Source organism: Marmota flaviventris, chromosome 8, assembly GCF_047511675.1.
Source record: "Marmota flaviventris isolate mMarFla1 chromosome 8, mMarFla1.hap1, whole genome shotgun sequence".
NCBI lineage: Eukaryota > Metazoa > Chordata > Mammalia > Rodentia > Sciuridae > Marmota > Marmota flaviventris.
Window position 1 is genome coordinate 134,964,918 of NC_092505.1, and position 27,659 is coordinate 134,992,576.

At 40.3% G+C, this 27,659-nt stretch overlaps 1 protein-coding gene across 5 annotated transcripts in view; it reads left to right on the forward strand.

Moving 5' to 3' along the window:
- Nucleotides 1-27,659, forward strand: part of Pfkfb4 (6-phosphofructo-2-kinase/fructose-2,6-biphosphatase 4) — a 43,565-nt gene that overhangs the window by 10,406 nt on the left and 5,500 nt on the right. For 4 of the 5 annotated variants that reach the window (XM_027933950.3, XM_027933949.2, XM_071615751.1 and 1 more), the window contains exons 4-11: nucleotides 1,180-1,246; nucleotides 6,286-6,360; nucleotides 6,742-6,798; nucleotides 7,419-7,540; nucleotides 9,472-9,679; nucleotides 10,246-10,392; nucleotides 25,931-26,035; nucleotides 27,491-27,620. In XM_027933950.3, the coding sequence (XP_027789751.1) occupies nucleotides 1,180-1,246; nucleotides 6,286-6,360; nucleotides 6,742-6,798; nucleotides 7,419-7,540; nucleotides 9,472-9,679; nucleotides 10,246-10,392; nucleotides 25,931-26,035; nucleotides 27,491-27,620 (911 nt within the window). The remainder of the gene's footprint in view (nucleotides 1-1,179; nucleotides 1,247-6,285; nucleotides 6,361-6,741; nucleotides 6,799-7,418; nucleotides 7,541-9,471; nucleotides 9,680-10,245; nucleotides 10,393-25,930; nucleotides 26,036-27,490; nucleotides 27,621-27,659) is intronic. The other variant, XM_071615753.1, reaches the window with a different exon arrangement.

Sequence of the window (27,659 nt, forward strand, 5' to 3'; positions counted from 1 at the left end):
GTCTATGGACCTGGGCTGAAGGACAGAGATGGTGACATCCTCCTTCAGAAGGTGTGGTTTTGGAAGTTCTCTCTTCCAGAACAGGAAATTGAACATTAAGCTTGATATTGTTGGGGCTGAGGATGTGGCTCAAGCGGTAGCGTGCTCGCCTGGCATGCGTGCGGCCCGGGTTTGATCCTCAGCACCACATACAAACAAAGATGTTGTGTCTGATGAAAACTAAAAAATAAATATTAAAAATTCTCTTTCTCTTTCTCCCTCTCTCTCTTTAAAAAAAATAAAGTAATAATATAATATTAAAAAAAAAAAAAAGCTTGATATTGCACTGGGAAAGTCATAATGTCTCTCTTCCCCCACCACCAGCCCCTGCATGTACACAAGAAAATGTCTTTTTTTAAAAGTACTTATTTTTTTTTTTAAAGAGAGGAGAGAGAGAGAGAGAATTTTTAATATTTATTTCTTAGTTTTCGGCGGACATAACATCTTTGTTTGTATGTGGTGCTGAGGATCGAACCCAGGCCGCATGCATGCTAGGTGAGCGCGCTACTGCTTGAGCCACATCCCCAGCCCCTAAAAGTACTTATTTTGATAATCAGGGGAAAATGCATGACAGTTAGAAATCATGAATAAGGCAAAGTGGCAGCATGGATTTATACACAATGACATGATGAGGGCAAAGTACAGAAATGGTATTTAAAAAAAAATTTCTACTAACTGGGCATGGTGGTGCATGTTTGTAATCCCAGTGACTTAGGAGACTGAGGCAGGAGGATTCTAAGTTTGAAACCAGCCTCTGCAACTTAGCGAGTCCCTAAGCAACTTAGTGAGACCCTGTCTCAAAATAAAATGAAAAAGGGCTGAAGTGGTACACATGTGTAATCAGCTACTTGGGAGGCTGAGGCAAGAGAATCACTGTTCAAGACTAGTCTAGGCAACATAGTGAGATTCCTGTCTCAGGAAAAAAAAAATCCAAATGTTCAGGAGTGCGTTTCACTAATTCTGCACCTTACAGGAGCAGAATTAGTGAAACACTAAAATTATTGCCAGGAAAAGAAGTGAAGCCTTGAAAAGTGAAGGAATCCTAGAGCTATCCCCCTTCCTATCTTGGATAGGGTAAGTTTCTGCATTCTCTTAGCTTGGGTAAGCTGCTGGGATGACCCTGTGTTTTTTCTCCTAAAGGCAGTGTGCCTTGGCAGCCCTCTGTGATGTCCGAAGATTCCTCAGTGAGGAGGGGGGTCATGTGGCGGTGAGTGTGAAATCCTGGTCACAGCTTGGAGTGAGACATGGGACCATATACATGTGTATCATCTACTCCTTTTCACATAAGGCATCTGGAAGGGGAGGTGGGGTGCATGTGCCCTAGATGCCTCTGGGTGCCAGCCTAAGGAGGAAGTTTGGGGTGGCTGTGAAGGATGAAGTTAGAGGAAACTCCTGGCCCAAGAGTTTTCCTCAGGGATTGTAACTGCATTTAACCCAAGAGGACTTCCCTTGGGAAGTCAGGGCTATCATTACACCTAAATTTTTGACACAAGTGATTTCTCCAGGTGTGGGAAGTCCTGCCTAGCATTTACTGCCTGTTCCAGGAACCAGCTGAGTCCCAGGAAGGAAATTCTACTATGTGGGGGCCCTTGCAGTAAGATGGAAGGGTGGGGCAAGTCTGAGCTAGGGTGTCAGCAGGGAAAGGCTCTAGCTCAGCCCTCTACTTCCAAACATGGGAGTTGTTCTTTCCCTTCTGCTTTCTACTTGGAGTTATTCCTCCTGGAGCTCTTTGTCCCCTGGCTTCAATATGGATAAAGTGCCTGTGGCACAGCTGTCACCCTGGGAGTTCTCTTCTCTCCTGGGTTGAATCCCCTGCTTCTAGATCTCATGTCTTCCTTAGCTTTGTTTACTGAGTTGCTTTGTTGAAGCACATCTTCCAGGAGCTTCCTAAGAAAGGTACATGAGGAGCTGGGTGTGGTGGTGCATGCATATAATCCCAGTGGCTTGGGAAGGGCTTGGGAGGCTGAGGCAGGAGGAACATGAGTTTAAAGCCAGCCTCAGCAACTTAGTAAGGCCCTAAGTAACTCATTGAGACCATGTCTCTAAATAAAATATAAAACAGGACTGGAGATCTGGCTCATGGTTAAGCACCCCTGGATTTATTCCCCAGTACCAAAATATAAATAAATAAAAAAATAAAGAAAAGTAATTGAGAAGAAAAGTGTATGAAAGTTTGCATATCAGAAATGTCTTCTCCTACTCCCTGTCTCTCTTCTCTCCCCTCCCTTCCTTCTCTTTCTTCATCCTCACATTTCATGGTTGGGGAAAGAATTTTAGGTTACAAAAACTTTTTACAACCTTGTTTTAAAGCTTCTAGAGAGACCACACAGAAATCTTATGTTGTTGATTTCTTGATCTTTGTATAAGGTTCATCTATTGAAATGATCTGGGGACTTTTCATGCTCCTTTCCCTTTTGGAGAACTTTAGGTCTTCAAGGCAAAGGACCTTATGTTAGGTCTTCTCTCCTCTACCCTGTTGTCTTTTAGGGGGCCCTTGCCATATCTTCCATATCAGGGAAATTGTCATACATTATGTCTTTGATAAACCTGTGCTACTTTCTGGCAACTCATTTCTCAATTCTCCCATTTCTGAGCTGCTTTTTCTAGATTCCTGATGGCTACATGCTAAGCTTGATCCCTAATTTTGTTTCCCCACCTCATTTTCTCTGTCTTTTTTGTTTTGAGGCAGACTTCCTCAACATTATAAGTGGTTGAATATTTTTAAAATTTCAGGGTCTGGGAATGTATCTCATTGTTATAGAACTAGCCTAGTATATGCAAGGCCCTGGATTCAGTCCCCAGCACTACCCAAAAAAAAAAGGAAAGAAAATCAGTGATTATACTTTTCTTTTTCTCTGAGTAGTCCAGGTTTTTTTTTTTTTTTGAGGCGGGTTGGGGGTACAGGGATTGAACTCAGGGGCATTCAACCACATCCCCATATCCCGTTTTTTGTATTTTATTTAAGCAGGGTCTCACTGAGTTGCTTAGGGCCTCACTAAATTGCTGAGGCTGGCTTTGAACTCATGATCCTCTTGCCTCAGCCTCCCAAGCTGCTGGGATTACAGTCGTGCACCACCACATCTGGCAAGTGGTTCAGTTTTTAGAAGTTTGTTCTTGTTTTGTGGTTACTATATCCTTCTGTATCTCTCTTTGGGATTTTAAAAGATTTCTTTTTCTTTTTTTTTTTTTTTCCTTTTTGGTACTGGGGATTGAACTCGGGTACTTGACCACTGAGCCACATCTCCAGCCCTATTTTTTGGTATTTTATTAGAGACAGGTTCTCACTGAGTTGCTTAGCGCCTTTGCAGTTGCTGAGGCTGGCTTTGAACTCGCAATTCTCCTGTCTCAGCCTCCCAAGCCACTGGGATTACAGGCGTGCGCCTCCGTGCCCAGCTTTTTTTTTCTTTTTAATGTTTTCTTCTGTTCTATGTCCTGTTTTCATTTTCTTCAAGTACCTTTTTTTGTTTTGTTTTCTTTGATTTTCTGTTTGATTTTCTCTTTTTCTTTCCTTCTTTTTTTTTCAGTACTGGGTATTGAACCAAGGGACATTCAACCACTGAGCTACATCCTCAGTCCTTTAAAAATTTTCTTTTGAGACAGGGTCTCACTAAATTGCTGAGATTAGCCTTAAACTTTCCATCTTCTTGCCTCAGCCTCCCAAGTTGTTGGTATTATAGGCAGGTACTTGGCTAGTCTTTGTTTTTCTTTTATTTCTTTCTTTTATTAGAGCTTTAGAGTTACACGTGGTAGTTGTTCATCCTGACAAACTCATACATACATGGAAATTATTTCAGTTCATGATCCTCCCCCTTTTCCCTTCCATCCTCCCTCCCCTTTTCCATTTTTCTTCCTCTACTCTGCTAGACTTCCATATTATATTAATTTATTTTTGATTGGTTCTTTACATTATCCTATTCTTCCCTCCCCCTTGCTTTTATTTTATTTGAACTTCCACATATGAGAGAAAATATTTGATTTTTGAGTTTCTGAGTTTGGCTAATTTCACTTAGCATGATATTCTCCATTTTCATTCATTTACTGGCAAATACTATTATTTCATTCTTTTTTATGGCTGAATAGAACTCCATTACTGCAGTGTGTGTGTGTGTGTGTGTGTGTGTACATATGTATATATGTTAAGAAATTGTGACATATGTATATATTACATATATATTGTGATATATGGATATATGTATATGAAATATGAATGCTCAACAAATTTTGAAAAAATGTTCAACATCTCTAGCATATATATATATATATATATATATATATATATATATATATATATATATATCACAGTTTCTTAATCCATTCATATATTGACAAACATCTGTGTTGATTCCATAATGTAGCTATTGTGAATTGTGCTGCTATAAACATTGATGTAGCTGTATTGCTGTCATATACTGATTTTAGATTTTTTGGGAAGATACTAAGGAGTGGGTTAGCTGGTCATATGGTGGTTCCATTCCTAGTTTTTTTTTTTTTGGATACTGGGACACTCGAACACTGAGCCACATCCCCAGTCCTATTTTTTTAGAGACAGGGTCTCACTGAGTTGCTTAGCACCTCACTTTTGCTGAGGCTGGCTTAGAATTTGCAATCCTGCTGCCTTACCTTGAGAGCCACTGGGATTATAGGCATGCACCACCTGCCCATCCCATCCCTAGTTTTTTGAAGAATCTTCATATTGCTTTCCAGAGTGTTTGTATTAGTCTATAGTTCCACCAGCAATGTACATGTATACCTTTTCCCCTACAACCTCACCAGCATTTATTATTGTTTATATTCTTGATCATAGCCATTCTGACTGGAATGAGATGAAATCTTAGTGTAGTTTTATTTTTCTTGTTAGAAGTTTTGCTTGAATGTCCACCGAGCCATGGTTGGATGCCCCTTTTAAAAAGTGATGGTGCAGTCCCCACCAATCTAAAATATGCCATTTATACTATATCTTCCCTTATAGAGATGAGTCTGTTTCTGAATACTGTTTACTGTTGCACTAACGTGTTTTCATACCCATACACCAATATACATTGTCTAAACACTCTAAATGTGCAAATAAGTTTTATACTAGAACTAGTTTTCTCAGCTTAATTGTTCTTCATTAATATATTGGCTATTGTTCCTTTTTGATTTGCAACTTAAATTTTAGAATAAGTTTTTCAAGCTACACAAAGAACCTTTTAGGCTTTTTACTAGAATTGTATTAAATCTCTTGATCAATTTGGGGATAAATTTTAATGATATCAAATCTTTCTGTCCTTGAAAATGACATGGCTCTTCATTTTTAAATATCTTTCAATAAAGTTTTATGATTTTCTCCATTAAAAATGGAAAAAAAAGTGACAGTGCAAAAGCTGATTGAATGTTTTAATGGCTACATTGTACCTAGGGGTGCTTGGATAGGTCCAGGCACTTCATAAGGAGCCCAGTGGGTCAGTGTCTGGCTGGGTAGGGCAGGGAGCAGGCCTGGGGTTTCAACTACTCTTTGTTGGATCTCCAGTCAATCTTCCCATTTCTTCTCCACCCTCGTCCCTTTTTTCAGAGAAGCCCATGCCTCATTCTAGGGCAAGTGGATATGCTCTGGCTTGTGTTTGTTTTTCTGCATTTCTCTGAGTCCGTCACCAGGTGTCTATCTCCTATCCTCTTGTTCTCTTTATCCTATTGGAATCTGAGTATGGAGTGGAAATAACATAGATTCAGTTCACCTATATTTATATATTCATCTGTTTTTCATTAACAAAATATATGAGACAGACTAATTTCATTTTATAAAGAAGTTTACTTAGCTTACTGTTTTAAAGGCTGAAAATGTAACATCAGACAATTCATTGGTTTAGTCTCCGTAGGGGCCTAATGGCATCAAGGTGGGACCCCATGTGGGAGGAAGAGATCACATTGGGATACAGGAAGCCAGAGACCTGGGTGGGCCAGACTTGCTGTTTTTATAACAATCCTCTCTGGAGAACTATCATAACATGAACCTTGGGGGATCAACAACAGCACCATGTTTAACTAGTTTTACTGGAGTTCCTATTTGTTACATATGAACTAAGTGACTGCTATATGCATTACTGAATCATTTATCTGTGAAAGTCTGCAGGTGACTGGCCAGGCCAGTCATCTAGGCAGCAGCTGGTCCTAGTGAGAAATCCAGTTCTCAGAGATGGTCTCATTGCAGCCCCCTGGTGAACTATTTTCCCCAGGGCAAAGGGTGAGTTAACTCCAGTTTGGTCCTAGGTTTTTGATGCAACCAATACCACCCGAGAGCGGAGAGCAACTATATTTAATTTTGGGGAACAGAATGGCTACAAGGTGAGACCTTTTCACCTCCCCTCCTTGGTTGGGTCATCTGGGGTACCTTTCAGAGTCTCCTGATGCACATAGGGCTTTGGGCTACCATGGTTCCTGAGTATAATTTGGGATGAGAGGTCCTATTTTTTTTTTTTTTCTCTCTTCCTGGGGTTTTCTTTCCAGGGGGAAAGGAGGTTGTAATGGGAGAGTCCAAGATAAGGCCATACTTTTTTAGCTCTGTGATCCCTGACCCTGATTCCGCCCCCTTGAAAGAAAGGCCTCGGGGCCTGGCTGCTAGTTCACATTGCCCTGGGTGGGGTGGAGAATTCTATGGAAGAAGGCCCAGAGCCTTAAAGATGTTTTCCCTCCTACCAACCCTGGTGCTTCTGGTTTTTGCTGCAGACATTTTTTGTTGAGTCCATCTGTGTAGATCCTGAGGTCATAGCTGCCAACATCGTGGTGAGTGGTGCATTGGGGGCAATAATGAAACAAAAGGTGGCATGTGAGAGTGAGGCCCTTCTTCAGATTTGGGTTGGTTCTGGGCTGACTTTCATTTAATCTTCTTGAACATTTTGGGGGTGGAGAAGTAGTGTAGCTTCCAAAGCTGGGTCACATGAATCTGGACCCCTGAGGACCACTCATGGAAAGCTGTGTGGCTCCTGGGTATTCATTCTTGCTCTTTCCTCCTACCTTCATTCTTGTTCTTTCCTCCTTCTCCCTCCACTCCTCCCTCCATAATCCCCTGGACAGTGGGAGAAGGAGTGGGGATGGGGGTTTTGTTTTCCTAAGGAATGACCATGTGGGCTTGGGGAGATAGGACAGGTTGGGAAAGGCTTATAGGCCTTCCTGGACCAACAAGGTAAGGGACTTCAATCTCAGGGCACTTGTGTGTGAACTCAGAGCAGGGAGGTGCTTGTCTCTTCCTTACGGGAAAATTCCCCTAACTTCTAGCCACAGGCCCCAGCCCTGGCCTGGCCTCTGGCCCAGACTTCCCCATCCCCCTGCCCAGCAGTCTCCTTTATCATCTCTGACTGGCCTTCAATCCTGATATGCCCTTACTCTGTACTTGGCTTCTGCAGCAAGTTAAACTGGGCAGTCCTGACTATGTCAACCGTGACAGCGATGAGGCCACAGAGGATTTCATGAGGCGCATTGAGTGCTATGAGAACTCCTACGAGTCACTGGATGAGGACCTGGACAGGTGAGTGAGGAGAATGCTGTGTCCTCTAGCTACAGTGGGTGAGTGGTAGGGAGTCCTACTTGGTAGCCACCTTGTGGCTCCCCATGGTGGTAGCTGAAGACCACACCAAAAGGCAGAGATGGTCTGACCTTTTTTGTTTCTTTTCTTGGGGCAGAAATTGTTGGCCAGAGGTGACTTGTAGAACACCTGGTAGCTCTTCTGGATCTCTGCGAGTCAGGATTTCCTATTATTCTACCATAAAACCAAATCTAATTTTTGTGCAGAGAGTCTTCTTACAAGGCATTTGTAAACATTATATACTGTTCTTTCAATTTGCAATCTATTTTGGGGAGAGGAGGGAGACCCAGACCCTACCTGTGAACAGTGGGCAGCAATCAGTGCTTGTTAGCTCCACTTGCCTTCCTCTGGAATGGAAGAGCAAGCAGGACTATTGAGTGGCAAGGGGTCTTTAGGTCCATAAGGGGCATGCAATGGAGGATCTTATAGCTGGGATCAGCAAGCATTTTCTGTAAAGGGTCAGATAGTGAATATTTTATTTAGGCTTTGGAATGTGTCTAGTCTCTGTTCCAGTGACTCAGCTCTGCCATTGTAGTACAAAAGAAACAGTATGCAAATAAGCAGGTGTGTTCCAGTAAAAGTTTATAAAAACAGCCTATGGCTGCATTTGAATTGCTGACTCTAGTTTGCCAACTCCAGTTTCTTCACATAAATGGGCAGTGGTTAAGTAAATAACAGTGTAGCCCTTGGTAAAATATTACATAGTAACTGTCAATCATAATTATGGAGAGGCATGGCAGAATATATGTTGTGTAACATTAAGTGGAAGGCTGAAATATAGATGTGTGCCCAGGTCCTGTATAATCATATAAGAATATATAATGCATATGAACTAAGGAACACAAGCAACTGTTAGAGGGATAGTTTCTGGAAATGTTTATAGAACAGTCAGTTCTGGACAGGCCCTGGCCTGAGACATCTCTCTTTTGTCTACTAGGCTCTAGAAACCAGCCCAGATCTGGATAGAGCTAACGGCCCTTTGGGCCTCTCTGTAGCTTTCGTTTTGCCTCAGGTTTCCCCAGCACATATTTCGCCTCCTTGTCCTATGATGCAACTGTACATAGGGGCTCCTCTAGAGCAGCTCCTATTAGATTTTTCAGGAAACATTGCTGTATTTTGTTGGTAATGTTAGAGTAATAACCCTAAACTGAGGCCCCATGGACTAAACAGAATTCAAATGTGAATATCCAGAGGCCTCTTAGGTGGATCACAGCCTGTCCCTACCCCTGCCAGCATAAGTATGTTCTCCAAGCTTTAGGGTCATATAGGTCTAAACCAGAGAAAGTAACTGAGCTGGGTTTATCAGCTGCTACCACCAAGACCATCCTTCTGTGTTTCTTGTCTTGTCCACCAGCTGTCTGATGTAGGGTGTGGCAGCTGCTTGGTATATATAAATGACCTGGACTGGGTTCTTCGGGGAGGGGTTTTCTGGAGGAAGCAAAGCTGACCAGGAAGCATGGGGAGCTTTTGCATTTGCCAGCTACTCCCAGGTCAACCCTTGGGAAAATTGTCTCTTGTTTCAACTTACAGACGGTGTATTGAGAGCTCAGAGGTAGGGAAGAAGGGACCTGGGGGACACATGAGCAGCAATAAAAGTCATGATGTGGTATGACTGGCCACTGCTTTGGATGTCACCTTTGTAAGCATGATTAGTGTTGAGCACTTCTCACTGGACTTGTCTGTGTGTCATATGTGGTATGTTGCTCCTGCCTCACCCTTATTACTTGCACACCAGCTAATGGTCCTGAGTGCTGTGATCTCATCTTGTTGGTTGAAGATGTAAGGCCTTACAACTGGGTCCTGTGGCTGGCCAGTGTGCCTTCTAAGGTCCCTGGCCACACTCACAGGCCTCTCTCTACCTTCTCTCTGGAAAGGGATCTGTCCTATATCAAGATCATGGACGTGGGGCAGAGCTACGTGGTGAACCGTGTAGCTGACCACATCCAGAGCCGAATCGTATATTACCTCATGAACATCCATGTGACTCCCCGTTCCATCTACCTCTGCCGGCATGGGGAGAGTGAGCTCAACCTCAAGGGCCGGATCGGTGGGGACCCAGGACTATCCCCCCGGGGCAGGGAGGTCAGTGTGTATGTACCTGCCCATTGGTACCTCTGGGTGGCTGGATATTCTGTATATGTGTGTGTACTATGATTGGGCTTCTGTGCAATTGAGGTTCATGACCTTCATTCAGTCTAGAATATTTCTATCCTGTAGGGAAGGTCATCAGTCACCTAGCAAATGCCTAGAACTCTGGTCTCCATGTGAGCTGTCATTAGCTGAGCCCTTTTTCTGGCAGAGTTCTACAACCCTTGGAGTGACATGAGCCCCAGCAGTGCTGAAGGGTTGGGGGGCTGATAGCTGTGCCATAGTCTAGAGGGATATTGAGGCCTCAGCAGGAAGATCATGTGGCCTAGGGCATATGGACTGGGGTGGGAGGATCAACAAATCATGGCTGAAACTGCTTTCAGGGCCTGGGGAGAGTGCCCTAGAATATTGCTTGTAAGTCTATGTCATTGGGAGTTCATGTTTTTTACTAAACCTGTGTTCTCTGAGGCTGAGCATGATCCCATGGACCCTATGGCTATAGGATCCTTTTAGGGCAACCCAGGACCTACAGGTCTGAATTTGCCTGTGATATGTTTCAGTTTGCAAAGAGTCTGGCCCAGTTCATCAGTGACCAGAACATCAAGGATCTGAAGGTCTGGACGAGCCAGATGAAGAGGACGATCCAGACAGCTGAGGCACTGGGTGTACCTTATGAGCAGTGGAAGGTTCTCAATGAGATTGATGCGGTAATTACCATCCTTTCCTTGCCCTGCCTGTTTCCAGAGCACAGTGCTAAGTGTCAGGGAAAACTTTCTCTTTAATTTACTTCATTGTTTTTTTGACTCCCCCTTCTCTTACATTTAAACGAACTAGATTAATCAAAATTCATTTTTTAAAATGTTTATTTATTTTTTAGGTATAGGTGGACACAATATCTTTATTTTATTTTTATGTGGTTCTAAGGATTGAATCCAGTGCCCCATGCATACTAGGCGAGCACTCTACCTCTGAGCCATAACCCCAGATTTATTTTGATGTTCTGATAAAAGCTTTAAATCTGTTCTTTCCCCAGTTAATTCATTTGCCTGTAGCCATTTAAAAATTTTTTTTGAAGTGCAGAAGAAACAGTATACATCTACAACAGAAATTGTAGATGGACAGAATACCATCCTTTTATTTGTTTTTTTTATGTGGTGCTAAGGATAGAACCCAGTGCCCCACACATGCTAGGCAAGTGCTCTGCCACTGTGCTACAGCCCAGTCCCACCTATAGCCATTTATCTATACTTTTTCTATCAATTTATTTTACTTAATTTTATATTAAGTTCTTACATATATGTATCTTTTTATCACATTATTTTAATTATAGTAGTTTCTGCTGTATTTTTTGGCTCTTTGGAAGCTTATGTGAGATCTTTTGCTTTTTTTTTTTTTTCTTTTACATTGTCTACCTTTTCCTTTTTCTTTTCTTTTTTCTTTCTGTACTAGGAATTGAATCCCGGTCTTTGTACATGCTAGGCAAGTGCTGTACTGCTGAGCTACATCCCAGCCCTTTTTAAAGTTTTATTTTGAGACAGGGTCTCACTAAGTTGCCCAGGCCAGCTTCAGACTTTCAATCTTCCTGCCTCAGCCTCCTGAGTAGCTGGGATTTCAGCTATGTACTACCTTGCCCAGCTCTTTTTCTTATTGATTTTTAGGAGTAATTTATATGTTTTGGATTTAATGCATACCTGGTAATTTTTGATTGAGTGCTGGACATTTTGAAGAATAATTATGGAGATAATTTGAGATTTTAGTTTATGTTATCTTTCTCCAGAAGATTTATTTTTACTTCTGGAAGGCAGTTAGTGGATCACCTTAGTTTAGTCAGGAATAGAGTTGTTTCAAAGTGGTACTTTGGTTTCTGTGGAGGCTACTCAATTTTGAAGTCACTCTTACTGTTGGAGTGTAGTCTTTAAGGTTCTCACTGAAAACCCTAGGGGCCCAGCCTTTTTTGTTGTTGTTATCTCTTTGGCCCAAGACTGCTGAAAGCTCTACTAAGCTTCTGCTCAGTTCTTATTTTCTGCTTGGCTTCTTACCTTTCAGCTTCCACTTTCAGATTGGCAAAATCTAAAAGAAAAAGTGATACGTATCACATATCAACTTCACCTCTTTAGACCTCCCTTTGCTCTAAGATCTTGACCTCTCAAGTCCTCTCTATCTTGGTAACTCTATGATGATATCAAACAGATTAAAAAAATTTTTTCTCTCTGGTTTTTCTAGTTGCTCTTGTTTCTAGTTGGTTGAAACAAGCTAGTTTTCCATTGCCTGAAGCAGAAGTCTCTAACAGGATCAGATTTGAATCTTAGAAAGATCACCTCAACTCATGTTGAGAATGTTTTTGTTGGAGTGAAGTGGGAGATGAGCTGGGGAAGGAGACTAGTTGGAGCACTTGAGTGGATTGGTAAGGTGTTTACATCTAAAACTTGGGTGATGACAGTGATAGAGGGAGGAATGGATGGATTTGAGGGATGTTTATTCATCCTTCAAACTTATGTGAGCCCACCCTGTGCCAAGGAACTATGGCCAGGTTCTCAGGACCAGGACCAGAGAGGGAAGTGGTAGAACTTGTGGGGATAAAGGGAAAAAAGTATCCAGGATGACTGTAGGTTTCCAGTCACTGGGATGAATTCTGGAGCAAGGAAAATGATGAACTCACACTAGAGCAAGCTGTCTTTTTCTTTACCCACATGGTAGATGCTCAGTAAATATGCACTGAATGAGAGAAAGGAATTCCTGGGAAATATTAAAAAACAGATACCTAAGAGACAGTTTGATCTCTTAAGAGAGAGTTGAGCTTGTTCATCTCCATATAGGCATGATACTTGAGATTGTGGAATGGATAAGAGGGTAGAAGGAGACGAAGCAGGGCTCAGGAAAAAGTCCTGGGAAACCTCAACATTTAAGGGTTAAGGAGAAGCCTTTAAATAGCCATCTAATGAAGTGGAAGAGAAACCAAGCTGATGGGATCCTTTGGAAATCAAGGCAGAAAGAAGGACACAGTATCAGGGAGGGCTGATACTTGGGAATGAGGCACTGAGGTCAGGCTCCAAATTAACCACTTGTATGTCAACAGTGTCACCAGGCTTCTTGATATGAGCTTGGTGGGGCTGGAGCCCTGTGGGAATGGGTGGGAAGTGAATGGATGGCAAGGAGGCTCAGAGGTGAACCTGGCCAGGTATAAGCTGACAAGGTATGGCTGGTAGAAAGGGAGAGAGTGGAGGCTCAAGGGACCCTGAGAGGTTCCAGAGGCCCAGATTCCTGAGTAACAGGAGGGGAGGAGGGGAACGTGGGCACAGAAAAATTTGATGTCTTTTTCCTTAGAGTCTAGCTCTGTCTGGTCATTCCCAGTCCACCCAAAACTCATAGCCAGATTTTTTTTTACTCTAGTAAGTTTCCAGTTGATTTTTGTGGATTTTCTTGAGGAGCTATTATCTGAAATAAGGATAATCCAGATTTTTCCTTCCTAATTTAGGTATCTTGTGTTTCTGTTTCATATTATTACATTGGCAAGAGTATGTGATGAGCAGTGTACATGTTCTTTTTGTTGCTTAATTTTTTTTTTTTTTTTTAGAGAGAGAATTTTAATATTTATTTTTTAGTTTTCGGCGGACACAACATCTTTGTTTGTATATGGTGCTGGGGATCGAACCCGGGCCGCACGCATGCCAGGCGAGCGCGCCATCACTTGAGCCACATCCCCAGCCCTTTCGTGCTTAATTTAATGGACCTGTCCTTTAGGCTTCCATCCTTTGGAAAGGTGATAGATGACTGAGATGATTCTGTCCTGATTTATTTTAAAATTTTTTTATAGGGAATTTCAGTTATACATAAAGATCAAGAGAATATTATGATGAAGAATACCAACTTCAACATGTTCAACATATGTGTTTAATCTCCATCCCCCCAAATCCAGGCAGAATGTTTCAATTCAGTATATATCTCTAGAAATAAATTAAGGACTTTTTTCTCATTACTGTAACTGTATTGTCATTATGAAACCTCAAAAAAAAAATTCCTCTGATTGTCTTATAAAATTTTTTTATAGTTGTTTTGTTTAAATTAGAACTTAAATCAGAAATCTTGTCATTTGTAGCAATATGGATGAGCCTAGACGACGTCATGAAAAATGAAATAGTCCAGCCACAGAAAGGCAAAGGTCACATGATCTCATTCATACATGGAATATATTTTTTTAATATCTTTATTTTGTTTTTATGTGGTGTTGAGAATCGAACCCAGTGCCTCAACGCATGCTAGGCGAGCACACTACCACTTGAGCCACATCCCCAGCCCAATATGTGGAATCTTAAAAAAAGTGATCTTATAGAATAAGAACAGAGGATCCAGGCTGGAAAGCGGGTGGGAGAGAAAAAGTGTGAATCATGGGTACTGAAACACATTAGGTAGAAATAAGTTCTGTTCCACAAAACAATAGGATGTGATAGTAGTTAACAACTGTATATTTCAAAATAGCTAGAGAGAATTTTGAATGTTCCTAACACAAAGGAATGATAAATATTAGAGGTGATGGATATGCTAATTACTCTGATTTGATCATTATACACTGTATATATGTGATGAAATATCACACTAGTCTCCATAAATAAGTACATGATTATGTGTCAATTAAAATTTTTTTTAAAAAGAACTTAAATCAAGTCAACATATTGCATGTACACAGTGTCCTTTTTTTTTTTTTAATTTTTTTTGGTACTGGGGATTCAACCCAGGGGTGCTTTACCACTAATCCACATTCCCCAGCCTTCTTTTATATTTTATTTAGAAACATGATCTTACTGAGTTGCTTAGAGCCTCACTAGGTTTCTGAGGCTGGCCTTGAACTCATGATCCTTCTGCCTCAGCCTCTGGAGTTGCTGAGTTTACAGGCATGTACCACCATACTCCACATTTTTTTTAAAGAGTTTTAAAAATCATTTATTGAGGTAATATTTTTCCTCATTGGACCTATTGATAATGAAACATTATTTTCTAGTATCAGATCATTGTATTCTTAGAGTAAACCTTAATTGATTGTGATAAGTTATTCTTGAACTTGATTTTATGTGGGTTTGTTTCTTGGGATCATATCTGGGACCTCACACATGAGGCAAACACTCTTCCACTGACCTACCTCTCCAGCTTTTTTATTATTATTATTATATGTTTTTTAATTTTTCTACTTAGTTGTACATAACAGTAGATCCATCCCTTTTTTATAAATTTTATTTTGAGACTGGGGCTCACTTAGTTGCTCAGGTTAGCCTAGAAACTGTGATCCTCCTGCCTCAACTTGGGATTATAGGCATGTACCATTATGCCTGGCTTAGGCTAGGCCTTCGTACTTTGAGATAATTGTTTGATAATAATTAAAATTTACTCATTAGTCCATTCTTTAAAAACATATTCTTGAGTCATCTTACCTCCAGAACTGTTTGAAACATATGACAGAGTTGAAAGACTTATGGGAATACCTGTATATCTACTGTATTATTTTTCTGTTGCTACATAACAAATACCAAAAACAGTATTTTCAAACAATACACATCTATTATTTCACAGTTGCTGTAGGTCAGGAGCCTGACAAAGTGTGGCTGAGTTCTTTGCTAAGGTTTTTACCAGGCTACACTCAAGGTGTTGGCTATGGTGTCCATCTCATTTGAGGCTCAGGATCTCCTCCAAGTTCACATTGACTGTCAGAATTTATCTCCTCATTGCTGAAGTTGTAAGGTCCTGTTTTTTTCCTAGCTGTCAGTAAGGGTGTTCTAAGCTATTAGAGGCCATCTATAATTCTTGCCATATGGACCTCTCACAGCTTGGCAGCTTATTTCTTCAAAGTCAGTAAGAGATAATCAATCTCTCTCTTTCTGTCCTCCTCCCTCCTTCCACCTCCTCTCTTTCTCTAAATGAAATGTTAAATCTGCTAAAATTAAATCTTATAATATAACCATGAGATTGAGAGCCTATCACATTTGCAATAGTCTGTTGATTAGAAGAAGTTCACAGATTCTGCCTGTACTCAGGGGGAGGGGATTATGTAAGAGCTTGGCTTATGGAAGTCAAGAACTCCAATCCTGCCAGATTCTACTGTCAGCCTTTTACTGTATCTGCTTTTTCACTTTCTATTTATTTCTCCCTCTGAGTCATATCACCATTTCCTTCAAAATAATCTCATTGTTTAGGAATGGGGAAGCAAGTGTGGGTTTAGTTGAAGTAAGATTAGCTGTGTATTGTTAATATTTGTGGCTAAGAAGTGGGTGCATGGGTTCATTATACTATTGTCTCTACTTTTCTGTGTAGCTGAAAATTTCTATTAAAATTTTTATATGTACAACTCTTTAATTTCAGCTTCTTTATAGCATTCAAATTTTTCTGTCTTTAGTTTTTGTTTACCCCTCATCATAAAGTAATAGTTGAATGCTAAATAATCTATAATTATGCTGTGCAAAGTGGCACACGCCTATAATCCCAGTGGCTCAGGAGGCTGAGGCAGGAGAATCATGAGTTCAAAGCCAGTCTGAGCAATTTAGCAAGGCACTAAGCAATTTAGCGAGACCTTGTCTCTAAATACAGTATAAAAAAGCTGGGGATGTGGCTCAGTGGTTAAGTACCCCTGGATTCAATTCCCAGTACCAAAACAAACCCAAAACCAAAACAAAACAAAAACCTATAATTATGACTTTGTTTTTCTCACATTTCTATTTTGCTTTATATAGTTTATTTTTTTTACCTATTTTGATATTTTTTGTGAAGTAATTTAAATCTCTTACCTATGAATTTGTGAGATATGAAAGAAAACAGATGGCCACTTTAATTAGTCTAATTTTATGACAGTTTATAAAGGGACTCTTTACAAAGATATGGGCAGGGGATGTGGAAACCATAGGCCTGTTACGTTGTGTTGACCTCCTAACTGCAGGGACCATTGCTCCCCTTGGACAAAGGAGAGAAGAGAAAGTAAGAGGATACTGAACCTGAGGCAGGGAGCAGAGAGGGAAGGCAGTGTAATGGGATGGTCCTTGGTGAGGACCTAGATTGCTAAAAGCAACCTCTGTAATTACAGAATGAGCCTGGGAATGAACATTTGAACTTCACTCACTTCCTTCCCTGTAACCTTTCAGGGTTCCTCATGGTCTTATAATGGTCAGCTTCCTGGGCTGAAAGCAGTGGAAAAGGGGAAAGGGAGGCACAAATGGGATGAAACAGCACAGTATCTCTTTAAAGGTGTTGTTCCATTTTCTTCTGGGTTGCATTGGTTTGAAAAGGTTTGTTGTCATTCTCCTCTGTTCTGTACTTAATGTAACTTCTTTTTCTCTGACTGCTTTTTTTTTTTTTTTTTTTTGTACTGGGGCTTGAACCCAGAGGTGTTTTACAACAGAGCTATACCCCTAGCACTTTTTTAAAAAATTTAAATTTTGAGACAGGGTCGCACTAAGTTGGTGAGGCTGGCTTCAAATTTGCAATCCTCCTGTCTCAGCCTCCCTAGTCACTGGGATTGCAGGTGTGCACTGCTGCACCCAGCTTGATGGCTTTTTTTTTTTTTTTTTTTGGTTGTCAATGGATACAATAACTTTATTTATATTTATTTATTGAGTACTGGGGTTTGAACTCAGGGGTACTTGACCACTGAGCCACATCCCCAGTTCTATTTTGTATTTTATTTAGAGACAGGGTCTCACTGAGTTGTTTAGCACTTTGCTTTTGCTGAAGCTGGCTTTGAACTCATGATTGTCCTACCTCAGCATCCTGAGCTGCTGGGATTACAGGCATGTACCACCATGCTGGCTATTTTATTTATTTATTTTTATGTTGTGCTGAGGATTGAACCCAGTACTTCACACATTCCAGGCAAGCACTCTACCACTGAGCCACAACCACAACCCTTAACTGCTTTTTTATATTCTCTCTGTATCATTGATTTTCAGCATTTGATTATGATGTGCTCTGATATGGGATTCTTTATGTTTATCCTATTTGGGCTTCATTGAGATTTGTTATTTGTGGGTTTCTAAATAGAAAGTTTGAAATTTTCAGCTATCATTCCTTCAAATGTTTTCTTTTGGGGGGTACCAAGGATTGAACTGAGGGTCATTTGCCCACTAAACTGCATCCCTAGCCCTATTTTGTATTTTATTTAGAAACGGGTCTCACTGAGTTATTTAGAGCCTTGTTTTTGCTGAGGCTGGCTTTGAACTCTCCATTCTCCTGTCTCAGCCTCCTGGCCGCTGGGATTACAGGTGTGCACCACTGTGCCTGGTTCAAATATGTTTTCTGCCATCCCCTTTTCCCACCCTGGATTCCAACCATATTTACCCCCAGACCACTTGGTATTATCCCATAGCTCACTGAACTTCTGTTTTATCTGTTTTTGACTTCTGTTCTTTTTTTTTTTTTTTTCCTTTCAGTCTTTTCTTTTTCCTGAATTTTATTTTGGATAGTTTCTTTCTATTGCTGTGTTTTTAAGTTCACTTATTTTTACTTCTGCTTTTTTTCCCCCCGTTTTGGTTAAGAAAATCAGCTGGCTGTATTATTTTGATGGGAGGGGACTCATGAGCTCTTGGTTGGAGTTGTTTGCTCTTAACCTCTGCAGATGGTGGCCATAGATCAGGGTGGCTCTTGTTCTTGTGGATTTTGTGCCTGATTCTGCTGAGGGTGCTCCACGTGTCTTCTTATTGATGGTGGTCCCCAAGAGGAGATAACTGGCTTTCACTGGCTGTATCTCTGTTTCATGACCACCATAGCTCCTTTGCTACAAATTCTAGGCAACTCCTCAATCATCAGAAACATCTCAAGCCCTAACAATCTTGTTTTAATTTGTAATTTTTTTTTCAATATTAAGGATTGGATACAAGGCACTCTACCACTGAGCTACATCCTCATCCCTTTAAATTTTTATTTTGAGATAGGATCTCACTAAGTTTACACAGATTGACCTTGAACTTGGAATTCTCCTGCCTCTGCCTCCTGAGTAGTTGGGATTACAGGCATACCCTACTGCACCTGGCCTATTTTAACCATTTTTTTTGGAGTGTATTTTTCAGTGGGATTAAATACATTCACACTGTTGCATAACAATCACTGTCGTCCATTTCCAGAACTCTTTTCATCTTGTAAAACAGAAACTCTGTACCCACTACATTATAACTCTTCATTATTCACTTCCCATTAGTCCCTGGCAACCACTTTCTGTCCTTAAAACTATGATTACTTTAAGTACCTTTTTATCACTGACTTATTTCACTTAATATACTGTCCTCGAGATTCATCCATGTTGTAGCATGTGTCAGAATTTCCTTGCTTTTTAAAGCTGAAAATATTCCTTTGTTTGTATATTCATATGATGCTTTACTTACCCAATCATCTGTTGATGGACAGTTTGGTTGCTTCCAGCTTATAGCTCTTATGTATAATGCTGCTGTTAATATGAGTGTAGAAATATCTCTTCAAGATACTGTTCTCAATTTAGTTCTTTTTGGTACATAATTAGAAGTGGAATTGCTAGATCGTGTGGTAATTCTATTTTTATTTTTTTTTTTGAAGAACTGCTATATTGTTTTCCTCAGCAACTGTACATTTTGCAATCCCATCAATGATGTGCAAATGTTCAGTTTCTCCATATCCTTGTCAATATGTGTTATTCCCCCCCCCCCCCAATCTCATATTATTAGAGATTAAACCCAGGGGGCACTTTGTAACTGAGCTGCATTCCCACAACCTTGCTTTTTTTTTTTTGTTATTCTGAGATAGGATCATGCTGAGTTTCTGAGGCTGGCCTTGAATTTGTGATCCTCTTGCCTCAGCCTTTCAAGTTCCTGGAATTACAAACATGTGCCACTATTATTTTTAAAATATTTTATTAGTTGTTGATATTTATTTATATGTGGTGCTGAGAATCAAGCCCAGTGCCTTACACATGCTAGGCAAGTGTTCTACCACTGAGCCATAATCCCAGTCCATTTATTATTATTATTATATCATTATTATTATTATTATTTTAAAATTTGTTTTAATTAGTTATACATGACAGTAGAATGCACTTATGAACTTTGATATATCACTCATAGATGGGTTATAATTTCTTATTTTTCTGAGTGTACATGTTGTGGAATCACATTGGTCATGCAGTCATATATATACATAAAGGAATAATGTTTGTTTTATTCTACTATCCTTCCTATCCCCACATCCTCTCCCCTCCCCTCCCCTCCCCTCCTTTCACTTCCCTCTACCTAATCTAAGGTAACTCTATTCTTCTCTAGTGTCCTGCTGCCCTCATTGTGAATTAGCATCCACATATTAGAGAAAACATTTGGCCTTTGGCTTTTTGGGTTTGGCTTATTTGGCTTAGCATGATATTCTCCAACTCCATCCATTTATCAGCAAATGCCATATTTCATTCTTCTTTAAAGCTGAGTAATATTCCATTGAATATATATACCACATTTTCTTTATCCATTCATCTACTGAAGGACACCTAGTTTGGTTCCATAGTTCAGCTATGGAACTTTAACTATGTGAATTGAGCTTCTATAAACATTGACATGGCCCATTTATTTTTTTGATAGTAGCCATACTAATAATGTATGTGAGGTGGCATCTCACTGTGGTTATTATGTGCCATTTCTGCTTTTTGTTCATATTGTTTGGTTATATTTGCTTGAAGGGAGCATATATTTGGTATGTTTTTTAGCATACTATAAAAGCTTTTTAAAATTAATTTTTCAAAAGTTTTTAGTTGTAGATGAATACTATACCTTTATTTTATTTATTTATTTATATATATATATTTATTTTTATTTTTATTTTTATTTTTTTTAGTTTTCGGCGGACACAGCATCTTTGTTTGTATGTGGTGCTGAGGACCGAACCCGGGCCGCATGCATGCCAAGCGAGCGCGCTACCGCTTGAGTCATCCCCAGCCCCCCTTTATTGTATTTATTAATTTTTTTTTTGGTGCTGAGTATTGAACCCAGTGCCTCACGCATGCTAGGCAAGGGCTCTACTACTGAGCTATAATCTCGGCCCATAAAAGCTTTTATATTGAAGGAGGGTCTAAAACCATTTACATTTATTATTATTATTAGTTTGGACAGTGCTAGGGAATCAAACCCAGGGCCTCACATGTGCTATGCAAATGCTGTACCACTGTATATGCCCAAACCTCATTTATTATTATTAGATGTAGTAGTATTGTTTGATCTTGTTTCAGTACTTGGTTTTCTCTTTATTCCAATTTTTCTTTGAATACATTATCTTTTCTGTTTTTTAGAAGGTAGGCAGTGTACTTATTCCAGTAGTACCTTAAAGCTTTCAAAGACATTCCTAAGTAGGATGCACGTAAATAGAGGAATAAGCTGGGCATAGTGGCACTCACTTGTAATTCCAGCTTCTTGGAAGCAGGAAGATCATAAGTTTAATGTCAGCCAGGGCAACTTAGCAAGACCCTATCTCAAAATAAAAAAATTTAAAAAAGTAGGGGATGTAGCTTAGTGATAGAGCATTTGCCTAGAATGTGTGAGGCCCTGGGTTTGATCTCCAGCATTGAAAAGATAGATAGATGGGCTGGGGATGTGGCTCAAGTGGTAGCACGCTCACCTGGCATGCATGCGGCCTGGGTTCCATCTTCAGCACCACATACAAACAAAGATGTTGTGTCCGCCGAAAACTAAAAAATAAATATTAAAAAAAAAGAAAAGATAGATAGATAGATAAATGGGGGAATGAATTAGGTAAAATACACTTATCAAAGTTAGTAACAGGAAAATCATTTTTGATTTGTTGTTGGGAAAGAGGAGGGTTTGTTACTTCTATTTCCTTTCATTAACATAATTGGGCAGAGTATAGCACCATGGTTTTGTTTTTTCTTTTTCTCCAGAATTGTTTATCTGTTTTAAAAAATAAGCAATTTTTATAACCTATTTCATGGCTCTTTTAAGTCATCTTGTGGCCCGTGACAGTCGAGGAGGCCTGTAGCCACCGTTTTCTTTCTCATACAAATAGTGGCTTTCTGAGGCAGGTTATAGGCCATTCATTCTTGCCTTGAAGTACACAGATTTGGCTCTAGCCTTTGATTTTTGTCTAAAAAACTGAGGCTTCCCAGGGTTTTTCCTTTAAGGTTAATCTGATTGTTTCCTTAGATGCTATAGGTGTTCTTGCAAAACTTGCAAGTTTTGAAACTGTTATAATTATTATCATCTATAAATCATTTTCCATGTTTATCTTTGTTCTTTTCCTCTGTTCTGATAAACATTCTTGAGCTGGTCTTTTCAACATTGTAATATTTTTCTTAGTCATTCTACAATTATAGCCTTAAATTCCTTTTTTTTTGGAGTGCTGAGACTACAACCCAGGGCCTCTTACATGCTAACTAACATGCTAACATTGAGCTACATCCTCAGCCTATATTTCTTTAAGGGGGGGGGGGGGAGAAAAACAGATTTATTGAGATATAATTCACATACCATAGTTTGTCCATTCATCATGAACAGTTTAGTAATTGTATGTTCACAGAGTTACACAACTATCACCACAGTTTTAGAACATTTCATCACCTCAGAAAGAAATCATGTGTGTACTCATCATCAGCCACTACCCATTTCCTCCCAACCCCTCCTTCAACCTCAGTCTATGACTAATCTATTTTATGTCTCTATAGATTTGCTTATTCTGGATATTTCATATAAACGGAATCATATAATATATGGTCTTGATAATACTTGAATTATAGCTTCTTTTACTTAGTATAATGTTTTTGAAGTACATCCATGTTGTAGCATGTATCAGTTCTTCATTCTTTTTTATGGCTGAATAATTTCCATTTATTATTATACCATATATTTTTATCTATCCATTCATCTGTTGCTGAGCATTTGGCTTGTGTCCATTTTGGGGCTATTACAAATAATAATAATATGAGCATTCATATATGTTTTAGTGTGGACACGTGTTTTCATTCTCTCCATCACATACCTTGGAGTAGGATTGCTGGGTCATATGGTAACTCTGTGTTTAATCTTTTGAGAAACAACCAGACTGTTTTCCAATATGGCTGCACAATTCTGCATTCTCACCAGCAGAGCGTGAGGGTTCTTATTTCTTTATGTCCTTTCCAACACTTGTTATTATCTGACTTTTTGATAACAGCCACCTGATACTAGAATATGCTTCAGCCAAGTCCTCTGCCACTTTATAACAAAGATTATCTTTTCTTTAGAGTCCAGTAATATGTACCTCATTTCCTTCTGAAATTTGATGGAAGAACCTTTAACATTCACATTCCTATCAGCCTGTTCATGATGATATATGTATTCCTTTAGGCAACAGAAGCTTTCTCTACCATCTTCTTCCATCTGAGCTTCCATATTTTTACCATAGAGTCTTCAAGTCATCTAAGCTTTTTGTTTTCATGCACCTCAGAATTCTTCCAACCCTCTACCTACTACCCAATTCTAAAACCACTTCCACATTTTTGGTTATTTTTTATAGCATTTCACTTCTGGTACCAAAATATATGTTAGCTTCCTGGGGCTGCAGTAACAAAGTACCATAAGATGGGTAGCTTCAAACAACTGAAATTTATTTTCTCGTACTTCTGGAGCCTAGAAGTGTGAAATCAAGGTGTCAGCAAGACCCTGCTCCTTTGGAAGTCTCTAGTACAGAATATTTCCTCTCTTCCTAGTTTCTCATTGTTGCCAGAAATCCTTGGTAATCTTTGTCTTGCAGCAGTTATCACTCCAGTCCCTACTTCAATCATGACATGGTCTTTTTCCCTGTGTGTGTCTGTGTCTTCATGTGATCTTCTTAAAAGAATACCAGTCACTGGATTTGGGGCTTAGTCTGATCCAATATGCCCTTATCTTAACTTGATTATGTCTTCAAAGACCCTATTCCCAAAGAAGGTGGCATTTACACCTACAAGGGTTTAGGACTTGAACATACCTTTTGAGGAGATACAGTTCAACCCACAACAGGTAGTTTGTCTTTTTAACATTTTTTTCATCTAAGCAACCTAATCTCTGGGGGATTGGTTTCAGAATGCTAGTCAATACCCAAAATCCATGTATACTTAAATCCATTGTATAATATTTCCACATAATCTACACCTATCATCTCTAAGCCAGGCATGGTAGTAGACAGCTCTAATTCCTGGTACTTGAGGAGGATAAGGCAGGAAGATTGCTTGAGGCCATGAGTTCAAGATTAGCCTGGGTAACATTTGAGACCCTGTCTCAAATAAGTAAATAAATAAATAAAATTTAAAAGTCACTAAATAATCTTACCTATTTATAATACCTAATACAATGTTATGTAAATAGTTATTATACATTGTATTCTTTAGGAAAAAAGTCTGTGTTTGTTCAGTATATACACATCTTTTTTTCCAAATATTTTTGATCCTCTATTGAATCCATGGATACAATATCTATATATATAGTTGTTCATAACATTCTTTTATTTTGTATTTCCATAGGTTGGTAGTAATATCTTCTCTTTCATTTCCAACTTTGCTAACTCAAGCCTTCTTTTCTCTTGGTCATTCTAGCTAAATTGAGTTCATAAATTTTGAATTTTGTTGATCTTTTCCAGAAATTAATTTTGATTTTGTTGCTTGATTGTTTTTTCTGTTCTCTATTTTATTACTTTCTGCACTGATGTTTTTCTTTTTTTGTACCAGGGATTGAACCCAGGGGTGCTGAACTACTGAACCACATCCCCAGCCCATTATATTTTTTATTTTGAGACAGGGTATTACTAAGTTGCCCAGGCTGGTATGTAACTTGTGTTGATCCTGCCTTAGCCTCCTGGGTCACTGGGATTATAGGTGTGTGCCATGCCCAGCTCTATCTTTTGTTTTCTTTCTTTCTTTTTTTTTTTTTGTGTATGGTGTTGGGAATGGAACTCAGGGTCTCATGTGCTAGTCAAGTGCTCTACCACTGAGCTATAGCCCCAGCTCTTCTTTTCTTTTTCTTTCTTTTTTAGTTATAGATGGACACAATACCTTTATTTTTATTTGTTTTTTTATGTAGTGCCAAGGATTGAATCCAGTGCCTCACATGTGCTAGGAAAGCATTCCATCACTGAGCCACAACACGAGTCCCTATCATTCCCCCCCCCCCCCCCCCCCAGATACCAGGAATTGAACTCAGGGGCACTTGCCCACTGAGCCACATCCTCAGCCCTATTTTGTATTTTATTTAGAGACAAGGTCTCATTGAGTTGTTTAGTGCCTCGCTGTTGCTGAGGCTGGCTTTGAACTCGTGATCCTACAAGCCACTGGGATTATAGGTGTGTGCCACCATGCCTGGCTCTATCTTTTCTTATAGTCTTTTTTGTGATTGTATGGTGCTGGGGACTGAACCCATGGCCTTGTGCATGCGAGGCAAGTACTCTACCAACTGAACTGTATCCCCAGCCCTGCCCAGTCTTTGTAGAAAAAAGATGAACAAAATCAGAGACATGCAGCTTTTTGTTAGGCTACTTTATTGTTTCTCTCTTTCTCTCTGGATATGTCTTCTTTAATGGCTTTTGGCTTGGGCCTCAGGAAAATCACTGGTCAATTCAGACATTCCTAGACTCCTGAATGAAGGAATGGATTGGGGAGCGTTTGTCATTCTTTACAGGGCCCTGGGAAAGAGGTCCACAATGCTGCTGGTAATGTGGCTCAGTAGGGGTGTACCAGGCTAAGGAAGAGATGGTTTAATTCACTCTGGGCCTCTCTGTGTCCTTAAATTACTCTTAATTATTTTCAATCATTTTCTGCAGGTTGGGTACTTTTGTTATTGTTGTTTTTTGTGGGTTTTTTGTTTGTTTGCTTTGTTTTATTTGTGTTTATTTGTTTGGTGTTTTGTTTTGTTTTTTAATATATTTGTATAAAGTAATCTATGTTGGGTGTGTGTGTTCTGAATGACACAAGTGAAAATTGCTTTATAATTTGTACAACACTCTATACTAAGACTTTATATTTTCACAGCACAGAAAAAAGATGCACATTTAACATTTGTGTTTAATTTTATGGCATAAACTGGATGGATGGGCAAAGATTGTTCTGGTAGCTTCATAGAAACAGGGGGCTGCCTCAGGCTGTGTTCTGAGAGGACACACTTTTCCCAGATAGTCTAAGTTCTAGGCTGGGAGAGTTCCATTGGCCTAGGAAATGCCCTGTGAATGCCTGTAATTCCCCAACCACTGCAAGACTGATTTTCCAGGCCTAGATTGAGAGATGTGATGACTGTGGTGTCTTCCTAGGGTGTCTGTGAGGAGATGACATATGAGGAAATTCAGTATCATTATCCACTGGAATTTGCCCTGCGGGACCAAGACAAGTACCGGTACCGGTACCCCAAGGGTGAGGTAGGTGGGATTTGGGTCTTATTCCAACTACCTGATGCCTATCTGGGAATACTGCCTGTGACTGAGGATCTGTGGTATGTTTCATCTCTACCACTTCCTAGCTCTGTGGTCCAGGCCTCTGCCCCCTCCTTGGTTGGTGGGTGGACAGTATTACATAGAGCAGGTATCCAACCCTGGGAGCTGTTGAATCCCTGCTCCTTGTCCCTGTTTTCCTCATTTCCAGGGTGGAGGCACAACAGAGCCTGGCTCTGTGTGGTTTGGCTTCGTTTATGGTCTCCTTACATTCCTAGCTCCTTTGCCAGGAAGTTGTTAGCCCTTCCTAGGGTGCTCAAATAGCCAAGTAGTAGGGACACATGCCAGGCCTGAGACTTAGGTCTTAGCCCACTCATGTCTCAATGCTGGGCCTTTGCTTTCCCTATGGATGCTTCCCATCATTACAGGATGATCCTGTCCTCTCTACAGCTCTAGGCACCACCCCAGCCTTGGTTACAGACCCAGAGGCACCTTCCCCAGATAGATTGTGATCACTATAAGTGATCTGCACTTGTCACCTTCCCTCCAATAGAGTCCCTGGTCAGTCTAGGCCCCAGGTCAGAAACTGGGGGGTCACTTTTCACTCATGCAGCTCTTCTTCTCCCTTCTAGGAAATGGCCTGAGGTAGAAGTTAAATAAATTGAAGTTAAATGAATTGATCCAAGTTCTGCCTAGAACTACTAGGGGCCAGCATAAATCAGTGTATTGGTATTGCTTCCGAGTCAAAGCATGGGGCAAATTCAACCATGGGTACTTTATTTTAAAGGGCTACTCATTATATACAGAGAAATAAAATTCCCTCAAGGCTTAAGTCCAATTCTCCTAACATATGAGTGTTGATTAGGGGACCAGCAAGGGTCCAAATTACATATTATCACAGAGGTAGGGGAAGGCAGAGGGCACACTGTGAGGGTTGTTCCTAGAAACCTCATGTGTTTCTGACAATTACTCTCCAGGAAATTCTGGGGCCTTTGTTCCCCTTCCCTACCACCCTTGTCTGCTGTGAACTGAAAGCAGGTTGCATCTTGCATCTTTTCCGTCAGCCACAGTTAATAGAATGTGAATTCCCATAGGGTTCAGTGTATGTCCCTATGAGTGGGTGTGAGGTAGTCCTTTGGGATGAGAGCTTAAGGCCTAGCCCTCTCAGTCCTAGTCCTGGCCCTGGGAAGGGGAGGTGGCTCCTTTCCCACATTGCCCACTCCTACTTTCTTCCTTCTCAAGCCAGACATCTCACTGGCAGTCTTCTAAGGGCGTCTACCAACTCTATCCCCTCAGAAGCCAGGCTGGAAGAGGGTTAGCCACAAATTTCTGAATGGTGAGCAGCTCCAGGAATGGGAAGGTAGCCCATTGCCCAGGATGCTTCTGTTCCTACCTACCCTGGAATCCAGGCCTGAGAGACAACCTTCCTGTTTGCCCTTATAGTCCTATGAGGACCTGGTCCAGCGTCTAGAACCAGTCATTATGGAATTGGAGAGGCAAGAGAATGTGCTAGTCATCTGCCACCAGGCTGTGATGCGGTGTCTTCTGGCCTACTTCCTTGACAAGGCAGCAGGTTAGGGGTCTTGCCTCTGGGGAGGTGGGATGTGTGTGT